Here is a 15,710-nt window from a genome sequence, read left to right as displayed (position 1 = left end):
GGAGCTCTTTTGCTGACATGGCCCTGTGTACGTTGAGTTTGCCTACCATCCCGTAATCAGCATCGTCCTCATCTGCCGACAAAGGGATTTCCTCTACAAGCTCACAATCTTGTCGCAAACATTTTCTAGAAGAGGTGTTCGGACATTTCTGTATATTTTGTATGTTATTTTTCTTATTATTTTTTTTCTCCCTTTTTGTAAATTCTGGTGTTGTGACCTTCCTTGCTGGAGTCGGCCCCATTGCTGTTTGCAGGTGTGGGGATCACAACGTCCCTCAGGCATAGAGAATTAGGTGGATTTAAAAGTTCAGTTTGAATCATCTTGTCTTCCTACATCACCAAAGCCCCATTGGATGATGTTCCCAAATCACCATTGGTAGGCATTAAGTGAATATTGTCTTTTTTATCCCTAACCACATGGATCAGTGAAGCTAATAAGGTGGATATGTCTGATAAACCTTTAGTGTGTGCTTTCATTTCATTTAACATTTCCATTTACACAGACTGCATAATAGCCTTGCGATTGTAGCTACCCATATCGCCTTGCGAGGAAGCTTTTCCAGGCTTTTGTGTAGAACTAAATGAGAGCTCCCCTGTCTTTCTTCCTCAAAATGCTCCGATAATACTAACAGGGAGATCTTTCCTATTGAATACAGGGGAGACCTTCTTTGGTCTCTTTGAAACCCTGTTGAGGACTGTCCCTGAGATGAACCCCAGGACAAGCTTTGACCCTGATTGCAACAAGATGCTCGTTGAGAGTTTTGCCCTCTAAAACGGCGAAAATGATAGACCCCCCCTTTGTCCGGAGGGAGCATTTAACCAAATCTCATTAAGACCTGTTGTTACCGGCAAAACCCTTGTCGCTGCTTCTATCCCCATTATCTGATTCTGGATAACTTGGGGCAAACAACCAATATCCTTCATAGGATATTGGTCAATGGAAGTGCTGCCTTTAAAAGCACCCCTATCAGGAGCCTCCCCGTTGGAACGAATCCCATCCGATCTTAAACAAGTCGCAATAGTGTCAACTGGATCAGGGGAAGGGGGTAGAGGCAAGGCCATTGCCCGAGGTAAACTGTGGCTTCTTGAAGTAAAACCTAAGGGTATGCAAGTGATTTCTTTCCTTGAGGACGGCATGCCTTCTTTAAGCTTACCCATTTTCCTTTAACGTATTATCCAACCAAGCAAAACAATAGAAATTAGGAAGTATATCCCATGAGGGAACGCAGATTAGCTGAGCATAGTACTACCATGTTCCATTAACATTTAGCATCAGCAAGTTCACACACTTTCACACCCACCACCTCACCACAAGCCAGCAAACAGCCAACAGCACTCTGGAGGCACTCCAAGAGACGCACGCGCGGATGCACGTGAGCCAGGAATTTAGCACTTGTCAGGTTTCCTTCCCCTATTCAGACTATTTTCCCTTATTCAAGTTTCTTTCCCATTATTTTTCTTTTATTATCCTTTTTAGAGTAGCCTTGTGTGGGTGGGAAGTTTTCTATTGTAGTTGGTTTGGCCTTAACTTCCTGATTCAGAATCCTGGTTCTGACCCAAGGCAAAATGGAGTTTCACAGTGACAGCTCTAATTGGATGGAAAACACTGCTGAAAAACAATGAACATTCTAAACTGTCACTCTTTGCCTTTCATCATCTAAACCCCAGCTGAGAGGACGTGTTTAGTGGCTGCTCCTGCTTTAGACTTGGGCCTGGTGGATTTTATTCCTTCAGGCGTTAGCAGTTGAGCGGCTACTTTCTTGGGGGTTTCAGGAGAAGCTATCAGCTGTCAGGAATTCGTTTTGAAGACAGGAAACTCTGAAGATCTTTAAGAAATTGTGCTGGAGATAAGTGACTTTGTTTTAAACTGCAGCTCTGTTTATTTTAATGACATTTAAGTGAGAACTCGTAAAATGTAACCTTTGAATTTATATTTTTGAACTTTTGCGCGAGCGAGTGTTTTCCAGCGCGTGTGTTTTCTTAGCGCGTGTGCTTCCCAGCGCGAGGATCTGTTTGCCGCGTGAGAACTTTATAGCGCGTGTGTTTTCTTAGCGCGTGTGCTTCCCAGCGTGAGGATCTGTTTGCCGCGTGAGAACTCTATAGCGCGTGTGTTTTCAAGCGCGTGTGCTTCAGCGCGAGAACTCAATTGCGCGTGTGGTTTCCTGCACGTGTGTTTTAACGCGTGTACTCGACCGCGTGTGAACTCTTTTGCGCGTGAATTCTGTTTCGCGTGTTTTTACAAGCGCGTGTGTTTTTCTGCGCGTGGACTTTCCTTACAGTGCGCGTGTTCTTCAATGCAGGAAGTTTTAAACGTGCAAATCTTCTGAATTGAGATTATCCGCGTGTGTGTTTTGCACGTGTTTCTTTAAGAATTCACAAACTTTATTGAATTGTAAAAAGTTTGAAAACAAAAGAAAAGTTTGAAAGAAAAAGAAAGAAAAGATAAAGACTATTTAACTGGACAACTAGTGAATTTTTTGGAAAAAAGGCAAAGAGCAAAACCTTCCAGGTTTGCTCTAATTAAGACGTTTCTGTGAACTTTAAGAGTCTCAAGTAAGAGAGATTTTCAGCTTCTTTACAAGCTTCTCTAAGACATTTCAAGAGAAGAACCAGGTATGATTCTTAATTATTAGTTAAGGATTTAAAGTCTTTCCACTCTAAGGTTGAGTAAGTAATAAAAGGATTTGTATCTGCTTTTCTTATATCCTCTGCAGGTTCAGCTTTGGTTAGCCTTGACGCAGTCAGCCTGGTGTTGTTTTGTTATCCACTTCCCCCTTTCCCTTGGGGGTGTAGTTTGCAGAGCTGAATTGAAACCTAGTTCTGAGAATTACATTTCAGGGGGATTGTCGGGGGTTCAGCACCTTCCGCGGACACAGGACCTCTCAGCCTGACAGTACTGTGCTTGGCAGTTTGTGGGCGGGGCTGCTACACCACATGTTCAAGTGGTTTTACTGTTAAAATAATAACAGAACAGTATTAGACTTATTACTAATAAGTCACATGAATGTGTAGGCAAAGTCCACAGTCCAATAATTATAATGGATCGGGCAGTTCTCCAATACCTTCAGATTCGGTCGTTGTGTGAAGCAAAGCAAAAGAAGATGCCGGGAACAGCCCAAAGCAGTGTTTCCAGCCATACAGCCAACAGTACTCTGGAGGCACTCAACCATACCTATCCAGTACTGCACACCGCATCCCAGCACATACCATGCTGTGTGTCTGAACTAGGAAGGCCTGCTGCACCCCTGCTGTTCTCCCACATAAATACCACTCACCTCCGTATGCGGCACCCATTTCCCGGACACTCATTATGTCCCTTCTCTTATGCTCAACCACACCTATCCCGTGCTATGCACTACATATCAGCACTTGCCATGCTGTGTGCTTGAGCTATGCATGGCAGCTGCACCACTGATGCTCTCTGTCATCTATATCACTCACCTCTCTATGTGGCATACATTTTCCAGACACTCATTATACCCTTATGCTCAACCATGCCTATCCAGTGCTACGCCCCACATCCCAGCACTTGCCATGCCCTCTGCATGCATACTAACTGAGCATCCTTCACCACTGTAAAACTGAATTATACCCTTAGACTTTCCATATGTTCTCCACATGTGACATGGCCCCACTTGTACTGGGTTATCCCAGAAGTTAGACTGAAGACAGCACTATATTATCATTGGCAAACTTGAAAACAACCAGCTCCATAACGCACCTCTCCCACCCCATCATGCTTCACACTTATGTGGGTTTCTTGACAATGGCAGGGTGACACCATACCTCTTTCCCATTGGTTTTCACATGGATATCAAGACGTGGTAAGATTTTCTCAGTGCTCTTGGTGCCGAGTAAGACAGCCGTATGCTGCTCGTTTTCCCACTCCTGTAGGAAAGGAAACAAGTAAAGAATTTAGGTAGACAGCTTTTGCAAGGCAAACAATGCATATGTATATAGTGTCTTGGGTCACCTAATTGCTCAGGTTCCAGAAACACATGGTCTTCACATTTATGACCCACCAAATATACCTGCCTTTCCTTGGGCACAGAACCATCAACTTGTATTTTAAGCATTTTAGACATTTTTCTAGTGTTTTGCTCTGTCCAATAAGGCAGAGCTCTGGTGCACCCCCAGCTGAAGAAATCATTTAAGATAGAGAATCATGCGTGGAGACTGAGGGACTAAACAGTGCAGTTAGGAAGGTCATGATGTGTAAAACTCACAGTGCCGTAGCTTCAACCGGAACACACCTGTGGAGCCATCAACTAATTGGATCCGCCTTTCCTGCCAAAACCTTTACTGGCTGGCTGCAACTCTCTCCAGCCCATATTGCAGACAAAAACACAGCAACCAAAGCTTTAAGATTTATGGAGTGTACTCATCCTATACTCACTGCTCACATCGCTTTTTGTCTGCATTGAATCTCTCTGGGTTGTTTGCTAAGGACTCGTCTCATACCAACTGATGTTCTTTACATACATGGATTCCTTCTATTGCAGAGTGCAAATGGCAGGCCCCTAATTCCTCACACTTGATACTAATGTGGCTTTCTCACTGCGGATAATAGCACCATTTGCTTGGGGCCCTCCTGCCTTTTGGATTCCCTCAGGCCACTAAATTCACATTCATCATTGTTATTGCCATTGTGGCCATGCTCCATACTTTGTAATGATCATCCCTATATCTAAGGCGGCCCACACTACATGTACATCTGTGAGCTCCATCCAGTGTGGCCCAATGATCCCCTACATTACACCGATGGGCAAAGAAGATCGTAAGATTCAGAGCACAAGTTCATCTGGTGGAAGGATCTTTTGACCAATGTAAGGGAGGTAGGGTTGTTGTGCCCCCTCCCCGTGTACATTCAGCACAAAAGAAACCTAATGCTCGTGCAATAGTGGGGAGACGTTCTCCTTGCCCTTCCCTAACAACAGCGGATGAGGGGCTATTGCACAACACATTCGAACTTCATTTTGTGCACCTCCAGGCTCTCCCATTTGCAGCACCGCACACAGCGAACACTGACAGCCCCCACCTCTTCCTCCCCTGCCTGTGTCGCCGAAGCTCATTTCTCATGGATGCCCTGGCGCAAACGTTTACAAGTAAAAAGTGTATTCTTTTCCTTCCTCTGAGATCATTGCCCTATGTGTGACCGGGGCAAATTTTGACTTGTGACCCATCTGTCTCCACAAACCTGCTCCTGCTCCTCTCACCCCCACTGTTGGAAGTTATTGCATATACAACCTTTTGCTCCTCCATTCTTCCTTTGATGTGACAAAAGTGTGACCCTTCCCCACTGACCACCCTAAAGTGACCGAATATAACTGGGTTCATGTCATCATATATCCCGCCTAAAACCAACACCTGTCAATCCATTCCCTCAAGCTCTGGAGCGCCATGACAAATAAATCATAGATCAAACCCCCTGATAAAGCACCTGGAGGGCCATAACCTCGTACCCTTTACTTCTACAAAGGCCTGAGGCGGGAATGTGTAAACAAGATTCTACAATTTATAGGTATCCCCACATTCAAGTATCTGGTTTATGTTTTGCATTATTCACTGCATGTCAGGAGATATTGTGTAGCTTAGTTTAGATAGAACATTCTCCTCTTGTGGACCTGGCCTGAACTTCACCATGCAAGGATGAGCCCAGCTGACCCACGTGATGCCTACCGGACCTCCAAGCTATCAGCCAATCCTGTGGGGCTGGTCCCTACACTACTATAATATATCCATGTCTCTCACCAATCCCAATAGGAAACGTCACTAGTGACGTATCCAAAACTTATAATGTACTGTTTTTGTATTGTTTGGCAGAGCGCTCTCGAGTCAGCAGAGTCATCTGCATGCATTATTCTTTATAAACCTTTATTTTACTCACACCCTTTCTCCTGGTCTCATTCCTTACTGGGGTATGTCCTTTCACTATGAGTTTATAATTGTATTTATGGGGAAGGACCATCTTCACTTGGTGACCCCGGCTACGTGATTGCAGGCGCTCCGAGAAAGAACCCTGTGTCGTGCGGCAAGATCCGGGATGCCCCCATCAAGACCACGCCACCTACGGCTGACCAGTAGTTAAGAGCCTACAGCCCAGAGAGGTTCCAAGGGTCCTGGCTTTGCAAATACCCAACTTCTCGCCAGAGCCAGGCATGGTTTGATTGGGGGGCGACACCCTGTTTGTGGATAGACCGTGAACGGAGGATCTCGGATCACCTTGGACATGTGAGTATTGGTAGCGAGAAAATTAGAGGAGGAGAAATTAAAGTGGGTAAAAAGCAAAAGTGTAACGGTGTGGGAACGGTCTGGGAGTCAGATTAAGTGTGCATGAGATTGTATGAGTATTGACTAGTCCGCTTTTCTTGTTATCTTCTCTATATAGCCATTAGGTTTTTTATAGAGGAAACAGAATACGAAGGAGAATACGGGAACCTAGCTCCAAAAGGGGGTGGAAGGCGGCGCCACGTAGTAGTAACTCGACCAGTACATGAAAATAAGTAGAAGTAAAAAAGGAAATACGTAGGAGAACTTTCTTAGAGGTTGGCCCGGAAGGGGCCCAGGGCGAGGTGAATGTGAAGGATGAATGTGGGTAACAAATTCAACAGCTTCGTAAAGGGTTAGGGCTAAAAACAAAAGTGTTACTTATATCAGGTTTATGCTCATTGTCATTAGTGAAGTATGTCAGTTTGTTCAAGTGTGTCTGTTAAATGGTTTTATGTTTCTTTGGTTCTGATTATGCTAATGAAATGTTCCAAATAAGACAAGGTGTATGTGAAATGTTTTGAACTGTAAGGTCAGATAATGTACTTTTAGTGGTACTGCCACATACACACATGCACGCACACAAGCAAATAACAAAGCAGAATCATGGGAGCAGATACACCTTTGATGCATATTTGTCAACACCTCTCTCTGTACAGTGAAAAGATAAAAAAGTATCATGACCAGTGGTTTACTGAGATAAAAGGGAGGGGTCATCCCAGGTATGGCTGGAAGGGGGATCATTTGATAAAAGGATATTAGATCTTGTGACAACATATTTGCTGGCCAAATACAGGGGGAAACAACTCCAAAATAGACAGGAGGTCCTGGATCTTTGAAGGATGTTTGAAGAAACACCTCCTGCAAATGGCACGGAAAAGGAAGCGCCACCTGATGCAGTACCCGCCCCGGCAGGAGGGGGGAGAAAGTGAGGGAGGGAGCCAAAAAACCTGTACCCACTACTAACTAGGCCTGTTGAAGTCTATAGCGAGCAGTCATATTTGCCCCAGCCAAGCACGCCCACTACACCCTCGGCAGCACCCACGTCCCCTTACCATCCCAGATGTTTGTACAGTCCCACATGCATACCACCAGTAAACATTTCATGTCTAACTAGGGATTTAGAAGCACAACTGACAACCACACAAACAGAATAAACTTGGTTGAGAACACTGTGTGATAGGAGCCAAATGTTGCCAGGGGGCGGGCAAGCACCATTGCCGTCTCCATCAAATAACCCCTGCTGTTTAACAGACGATGAGTGGAAGTCTGGAGAATTTTACTTCCACCTAAAAAACACCCCAATAAAAGTACTACAAGTAGAACGAGGGAGCGACCAAGCAAGTGATGAACAAGGCAGCATAGCATCTGACAGGGAAATAGAAGAATGTTGGAGCGATTTGGATGACTATGAGGAAGGGGCAGCCGGAGCAGGCCTACTGCTGCCACAGCGAACACAGCCTGAAGAAGAGGAGCTGAGGGAAAGATGGCAGGGAAGGCTTAGGAATAGGCTAGGGAACATGGCATTGACAAAAAAGAAAAGAGTAAAGGTAAGTAAGACAAGAGGAAAGACACAGTTACAGATGCCCCTCATTCACAAAGGAGCAAGACGGCCTCTCTATGTACCTTGGGCGCTGATGGACAAAACTAATTTGTTAAAAGCATTGCCTCCACTTTCGGTAGGGGCAGGGAAGTGTATATATGCCTTTGAGCAAAACACTGCAGGGGTCACACTGGTCATAGGGGATATTAAAAGCTTGCTAGTGTCCGCCGTGGATGACCAAGCAGGTGACCAAGCAGATGGAGTGGGGGTTCCTGGGATTGGCGATTGATTGTGACCGCCATGACGGGTCATCCTTTAATAACGTGAGGGCCCAGGTATGGGATGCACTGCGGAGAACCTTCCCTGACACCCCTGATTTACACTCTGTGATGCAATGCACAATGGGGTGACAAGGAATACGCTGCGCAATACATTCTTTGGGTGCAGGACATGTGGAGGGCGGGGACGTGCACCGCTTAAGACCAGTCCCTTTTTTACTTCATTATCAAAAGAGGCCTCCCAAAGAAGGTACAGAAGGCCCTAGATAGAATTACTGGCATAGATGCCAAGGGCTGGCCCGAAATACAGAGCATTATAGTACACCACTGTAGAAGGATCAAAGAGAGGGAAAAAGAAATTGCACAGAGAAGGTTGGCAGATGAAGCCAAGCTTGTGCAGAATAAGCTGGTGACGGACAAGGCGGTAACAGCCATCCTACCCTCTGAGAGGCAGGAGGCGGGGAGGAGGGGCCTGTAGCTTTACAGGCAAGGAGGGCAGCAATATGGGCAGCAAAAGGGCCAAAGCAATGGGCTGGAGAGGAACACTATGAGTGGCCCCAATGGCAGGGAAGGACTGGAAGAGGAAGAGGTGGGTACAGGGGACATAGAGGAGGATATGGAGGCCAAGGGCCTCGAGGAGGGGGACAAGGCACATGTTGGACTTGTGGGAGGTGGTGCCATTTTTCTTTTTTTTGTAAACTCTTTTTATTGTTCAACGGTGGTCTCAACAGTTACAGCAACTTAACCCATCAATAAACACAAGTCGACAAGCAAAGATAGCATTTACATTCAACATTATATGGATATTTCATCATCTGAGAGCAACTCACACAGATAGGCACGGAAGGGGCCCCATATGTCTTTTGGTCGGCTTGCCCCTGGCAAAGTCACACCATATTGTTCCTCACATTCATTGATGTATGTATGTTTGCAGAGGAAAGTGGCCACATTTGGTGGCACAGGCATCTTCCAGGCTTGTAGGATACATTTCTTCGCCACAGCACATGTGACATAGCCTCCTGGTTTTCTGCGAGCATTTGCCAATGCCTCCGAATAAGTATTTTTGGGGGGTTAGCTGTGGGGGTATCTGTGTAATTTCAGTGAATATTTCGGCCACCTCTCCCCAGAATCTCAGGAGAGCAGGACACTCCCAGTACATGTGAAAGGAGCCCGCATGTTGGGCCCCGCACTTGGGGCACTCCCCCCCATGTTCCGCAACAAATTTTGCCATCTTAGCTGGCGTGTAGTGTAACCTATTTAGGCGTTTAAATTGTATCAAACGTAATCCTGCATTTAATGAAACCTTTTTTGTGAGTGCACAATATCTGCTCCATTTGTCCTCCGGGATAGGTATTTGCAAGTCTGTCTCCTATTTGTCCTTGACCCGGTTCACCGAGGGGGTGTGGCCTGTACTACCCCATATGGTTTAGAAATGCCTAGCCTAGCCTTCAAGGTGATGAGTTGTGTGCAGGGTGTTGAGGAGGTTCATCTGGGAACGTTGGCCATCTTTTCTGAAATGCGGCCCTTACTCTGTAGTATTGTAGAATTTTCAGTGGCCCACCCCCCATCGCTCCAGTAAAGTCCTCTCTGGTTGCAAATTTACCATCTATCGCCCACCTTAATTTCCATGCGTGGATCCCAGCCTTCCTGGATACTCACATCCGACATAGGAGGGATGCCCGGAAAATTCCACAAAGCAGACCTCAGGGTTATATGGTGTTTCCAGCTTCAGTTGTTTAAATAATGCGCCCCATGCCCTGACCATGTAGCTGACCGTATCATAATCACAAGTGTCTTTGTGACGTGAGTTAAATAGGACCGACTTAATGTCTGCTGGAAATATAGTTTGTGCTTCCACCCAGCTGTGTGGTGTTTCCCCAGGTTCCTCATACCAATACTTTGCAAACTGTGCCTGGGCGACCAGGTAATAGAGCTCAAAGTCTGCGGCCGCTATACCTCCGGTTGTCGTAGGGCACTGTCATTTTCTCCCACTCAATTCTATCCGCCTTCCCGTTCCATATAAAGGTTACCACCAACGACCGTAGTCTAGAGAAAAAATCTCTACCCGGCCATATGGGTATATTCACAAAAAAATATAATAGTTTGGGGTTGGGCTATCATCTTGAGTAGGGCTATCCTGCCGAACAGGGATATAGGGAGGTGTCCCCAGATCTGTAACTTAGTGCTCAATGTTTGCAGCGCCTTCTCATGGTTGTCCGCGTAGAGGGTTTGCCTGGTTCTAGACACTAACACCCCGAGATATCTAATATATTGGTCCGACCATTTAAGGCCGCAGGTGTTCGCAGGGCATTCAGTGAGGGGTGTGAGTGGGAATATTTCAGATTTGGTTGTGTTAATGACGTATCCTGAGTAGTCCACAAACTCATGTACATCTGTTATAATGGGTGCTATGTTTTTTTCTGGTTCATCGACGTAGAGTAACGTATCGTCCATGTAAAGTGAGATTAGCTGGATAGAGCCTTTCATGTTAATTTCCTTGTCCCTGTGTCTCAGCCGAACCGCAGCTGCCATAGGCTCAATGGTTAAGGCAAACAAGATGGGCGAGAAGGGACATCCCTGCCGTGTTCCTCTACCTAATTGGAACATCTCAGAAATGGTTCTATTAGTGCTAACTCTGGCACCCAGAGCAGTATAGAGCAGCCTTACAAATCTGATAAATGCGGGTCCCACCCCAAACGCTTACAAAACCGTGAAAAGGTAAACCCATGATACAGAATCGAACGCCTTTTCAGCGTCTAGGGCTACAGCAGCTGCGCTTCTGCCCGGGTCAATTTGCGCCATTATACTAAATAGTCTGCAGAGGGCCAGCGCGGTGGATCTCAGGGGAATGAAACCATTCTGATCGGGATGGACTAGTGTGGAGACCAGGGGCAACATTTGATTCACCAGTACCTTAGCAAAAATCTTGGCATCAACATTGATGAGCGAAAGGGGCCTGTATGATGACATGTCACTAGGTGGGCGTCAGGGTTTTGGGCAACACAGTAATAATGGCTTCCCTCATCGTCGGGGGTAGTATGCCTCCCTCTAGGGCTTCCTGCCAGGTCTCCAACATTATGGGTAATAGTGCTCATAGAATTCAGCCCCTAACCCATCAGAGCCCGGTGCTTTGCCTGATGCTAGCCCCATAATTGCCTCACTCATTTCTTCTGCAGTGACTGGTTGATCTAATGCCATTTTACTCTCGAGTGGGAGTTGTGGGAGCCCCAGCGACACCAAATATGTTTTAATCTCAGTAGTCGTTTTCCTATCTTTATTTGAGTACAGCGTCTGATAAAATTTGGCAAATGCTCCATTTATACCCTCTTCGCTCGTCTGTACCTCGCCAGCAGCGTTTTGTATGCTAGTGATTGGGTGCGGGTGCCTCTCATGTTTAATCAGGTTAGCCAATGTTCTGCCCGCCTTACTGCCCTCACCATATTTACGTGCTCTGGCAGGGGCCGCTATATATTGTATTTCTCTAGCGGCCAGATCATTAAAGGTTTGAATATGTTTATTAATCTCGGCCCGAACGGCCTTCTCGTGTGTACAGCTATACGTCCCTTCAAGGCTGTTCAAGTTATTTTCTACCCCTTCTAGCTCCCTCCTCACTCACTTCAGGAGGCAAGTGGATTCCGAGATAATTGCCCCCCTAGCCCAGACCTTAAAGATTTCCCATACCATAGAGACTCGTGCCACCGACCCAACGTTATTACTGAGAAACTCAGTTATATCATCCCGTAGGGCCACCACTACACCTGGGTCACCAAGTATCCCACCCGGCATTCGCCATCTCCTGGCGGGCCTAGGAGCATCTCTCAGCTTGAGTTCCAGTGTAACAGGGGAATGGTCGGACAGTGTGCGGGGCTGGATTTCACAACTGTGCAGCGTCCCAGAGAGGTTCTGTGATATAAAGAAATAGTCTATTCGTGATTCACTGTCGTGAACAGATGAGTAGTGGGTATAATGTCTAACGTCTGGGTGTAATGTGAGCCATGCATCTATCAATGCCATTTGTGGAAGTAGTTGCCCCAGTGTCAGTGCCATTTTGGTTGGTGTCCTCGTTTTCATACTGGATCTATCCATCACTGTGTTCAGGGCCATCTTGAAGTCCCACCAGATATTATGGAGGAAGCATCAAGTTTGCTGAGGATCTCATATATGTTTAAATAAAAATCTGGATCATCGATGTTGGGGCCATAAGTATTAACCAAAGTAATTTGCTTTCCCGCTATTTTCCCCCTCACAAGAACAAATCTACCCATCGCATCCACCCTGTGCCCCTCCGCCCGGAATCCCAGCAAGTGATGGATGAGAGTGATGACCCCCCGGGACTGGGATGAATAGCTCGTGTAATAGCATGTCTTTCCCCATTTGGGCATTATATTCATATTTAGTGCGCCCATAGCATGAGTCTCCTGTAACATCACGATCTGAGGACAATGTTTAGAAACATAGTTATTGACCTTCCTGGCCTTCATCGCGTTATTTAAACCTCTTACTTTCCAGGACAGCAGCCGTATTCGCAGCCCCCCTGTGGAATAATTCCCATGTGCAATGACACTTGCCATACCATCAACCGATTACAGTATTCACATGGCGGGAGCAGCAATCGCAACTGCAAGACCACTTAACCTTCAAACCAAGCTCAATAACAAAGCAACTTACCACCCTCCCCCTTTCACCCGCAGCTCAAAGCAGCTAACTGTTACCTCGCAACCTGTCCCCCCACCGGCATCATCTCCCCCAACTCGACGATGCAGCCCATTAACACTCATAACTCGCCCAGTGGGCTTTCCTACTGAGTTAGTGGACCTTTCCAAAGGGGCAGCCAATGTCGCCACTTGGCCGCCCACGCCGGAGGCCCCAGGCTAAGTAGTTATGGAGATCCAGTCTAGTTGTATTGACTTATATGAAGGAAAGTGAACAAAATACCATTGCGGGGATGGTGTAGCTTCACTTTGTTTGTGCCATCCCCCCTGTTGTCGTCTGCGGTTGGGAGCTGGCAAAGGAATCCATTGGGCCATTTATTTCCACCCTGCAACCTTCTTCTCAGTGCGGCCCATTAATTACCACCACTAGCATGGGGTGGATTGTGTTCTCCCACGTATAGGTGATGGGTGCCCTGGAGACTGATGTCAGCAGTTGTATGGGAGGGTGGTGTAGCAGTCTTAGCCCTGTCTGCCAGCAAGGAGCTTGTCGCAACACAAATGAGGGATTGAGGCTTTGCGCGACCCACGTGTATACTCCCTACCTCGGGTCGTTATTATTGAGCTTTCGTGATTCTCAGTGGGGCACTGGCTGGGCCCAAGGGTATGTTGCACATGCACTTTCTGTGTGTATGTCTTCCACCCCTCTGTTACTCCAGTGATCCGTTGCATCCGCGTCCGGACCACCCGAGTCATGTTGTCTCGCTTTTCCCCAATCTGCCCGGGGTCCCCACAGCGTGCCTCTTCCTTCACTGGGTCCGTGGCGGCAGGCTGTCTGTGTCACAGGGCAACACCGGCCTTGTCCTTGTTATGTGTATCCCTGCGTGTACGGGGGTCCAGGTGTGCCCTTTCCGGATGTCGTTGAGCTCCTCAGCCGTATTGAACTCTGCTGCTTATTCGTCGCCTTCTAGTATCACGCAGTAAGCCGTTGCTCTCATGGGGGCCGCGGCGGCCGCACAGCTACATATATCCCCACTCCGACCGGGGCCGAGGGTCACGCTGTTGAATATCACCCCCCGATCACATCCCACCCCAAGTGCGGAGCAGGCAACGGTTCGGGGCGCCAGGCGCACCTTCCTCTCCCGTGCGGATCACTCACCGCGCCAGCGGCACTCCAGACAGGCCTTGGCTTCGATGGGGAAGCGCGTCGCTGCAGAGCCTTCGACCGGGTCCCACCTTCCTGGTCCGACGCGGGAAGGTCTGCGATCGTGCCTTTTTCCAGGCGGAGGGCAGCGATGCAGTGCGCTGCAGCCCCTCAGCCGCACCACTCGGCCGGCCCGCAACCGCAAGCACCGGGCTCACGCAGATGCCGTGTGGAGCCATCGGGCGGCTGCGTTGCAGCACAGCAGTCGCCGCAGCCTCACACCCGGATATCTCTGTTGTTCCGGGGCCGCCGTGGTCAGAGTTTTCAGGATTCTTTCCTTGAACCTTCCGCCGCAGTATTTTATGGTCAACCGTCAACCAACTTAGAGCTGGAAGGATGAATTTGTTGCAAGGATTTTGAACGAGCCGGAGCTCTCCACCTAAGCGGCCATCTTGAACGTGCGCAACAGCGCCCGCCCCTCCCAGGGCCGTTTTTCAAGGGATTGCGGCACTCAACCCATGGGGTACTACCAAAATGCATAAATCTTTGGCAATGAGCAGCAATTCGGTCACCCTAACCAGGCAGCCCGTATTGATTGCCAGTGGGACGTTACGGACCGCTAGCAATATGACAAACAATTATCAACAAGGGCCTCAAACATCACAGCAGGGACCCCAAGCACCACAACCAGGGATGCAACAGCGGTTAACATGCCAAAATGTAATGCAGAACACACACAGCAATCCTTTCGCCACTACATCAAACGGTGCACCAGACAGCCATGGTCGGGGAAAATGTTTTCTCCTTTCCAGGTACGAACACCCAGCAGATTAGGACAGCCCACAGAGAGCACTGGCTTGTCCAGTCCTGTCAACTACCCTAAGTCCAGACGAGGAACCACTGGTGGTGGAGATAGGAAACAAGCAGTTCATCTTTATGGTGGACTCAGGGGCGGATAAATCATGCCTCGTGGAAGGACGGTTTCCGCTGTCGGGCAAGAATTTGGTACCGCAGGGATTTTCTGGGGCAATTTTAAAGGTTCCCAACACTAAAGATTTGGATGTAACAGTAGGAGGAAAAACAGTGCGAGCACCCCTACTATATATATAAATCTGCTGGGGAGGGACCTCCTTAGTAAGCTCAATATGACCATCTCTTTTACCGAAAGGGGCGTGGTATGCTCAACTCTGGGGGTATGCCCAGTCAGGGCAATGCTAATGATTAACACATAACCAATGAAGTAGCTGTGAGGGGGATGCCCACGAATGCAGACATGTTTGTCTATGGAATACAGGTTCTAGCTAGCGTGGTGCCAGAAATAACAACGAAAGAATGAAGAATACCATCTGATTTTGTTTTACGCCCAGTTGCGGCCCCAGAGATTGTACCAGGTACCGTCCTCTCTTTAGACCTACAAGGGGTGCAAGTATCAGATGGACGCATTGTGTCAATAGGACTGGACATGCACGGATGTGAATGGAGAACAGTGTTATGTATTAGGCTGAGAGAATATTCCTGAGTCCCCGGAAGCTGCTGAACCCCCGACAATCCCTCCGAAGTGTAATACTCAGAACTAGATAAAACTCAGCTCTGCTTACTACACCAAAAGGGGGAAGTGGATAACATAAAAAACACCAGGTTGGCGATGTCAAGACTAGCTGATGCTGAACCTGCAGTGAATATATAAACAAACACAAATCATCATATTACTTACTTAATATTGAGGTTTAAGACTGTTAATCCTTAACTAAAGTGTAAAAAATCATACCTGGTTCTTCTCCTAAAATATCTCTGAGAAGACTGAAGAAATTGCTGAAACTACCTCTTTCT

At 47.4% G+C, this 15,710-nt stretch overlaps 1 protein-coding gene across 1 annotated transcript in view; it reads right to left on the bottom strand.

The window, feature by feature from the left end:
- Nucleotides 1-15,710, bottom strand: part of LOC138579547 (microtubule-associated protein futsch-like) — a 1,023,262-nt gene that overhangs the window by 697,682 nt on the left and 309,870 nt on the right. Inside the window, exon 10 of the mRNA XM_069650064.1 lies at nt 3,786-3,887. Within this exon, the coding sequence (XP_069506165.1) occupies nt 3,786-3,887 (102 nt within the window). The remainder of the gene's footprint in view (nt 1-3,785; nt 3,888-15,710) is intronic.

This window comes from Ambystoma mexicanum, chromosome 1p (assembly GCF_040938575.1).
Source record: "Ambystoma mexicanum isolate Mex_15411 chromosome 1p, UKY_AmexF1_1, whole genome shotgun sequence".
NCBI classification, from domain to species: domain Eukaryota; kingdom Metazoa; phylum Chordata; class Amphibia; order Caudata; family Ambystomatidae; genus Ambystoma; species Ambystoma mexicanum.
This window is presented reverse-complemented; position numbering and strand designations above follow the sequence as displayed.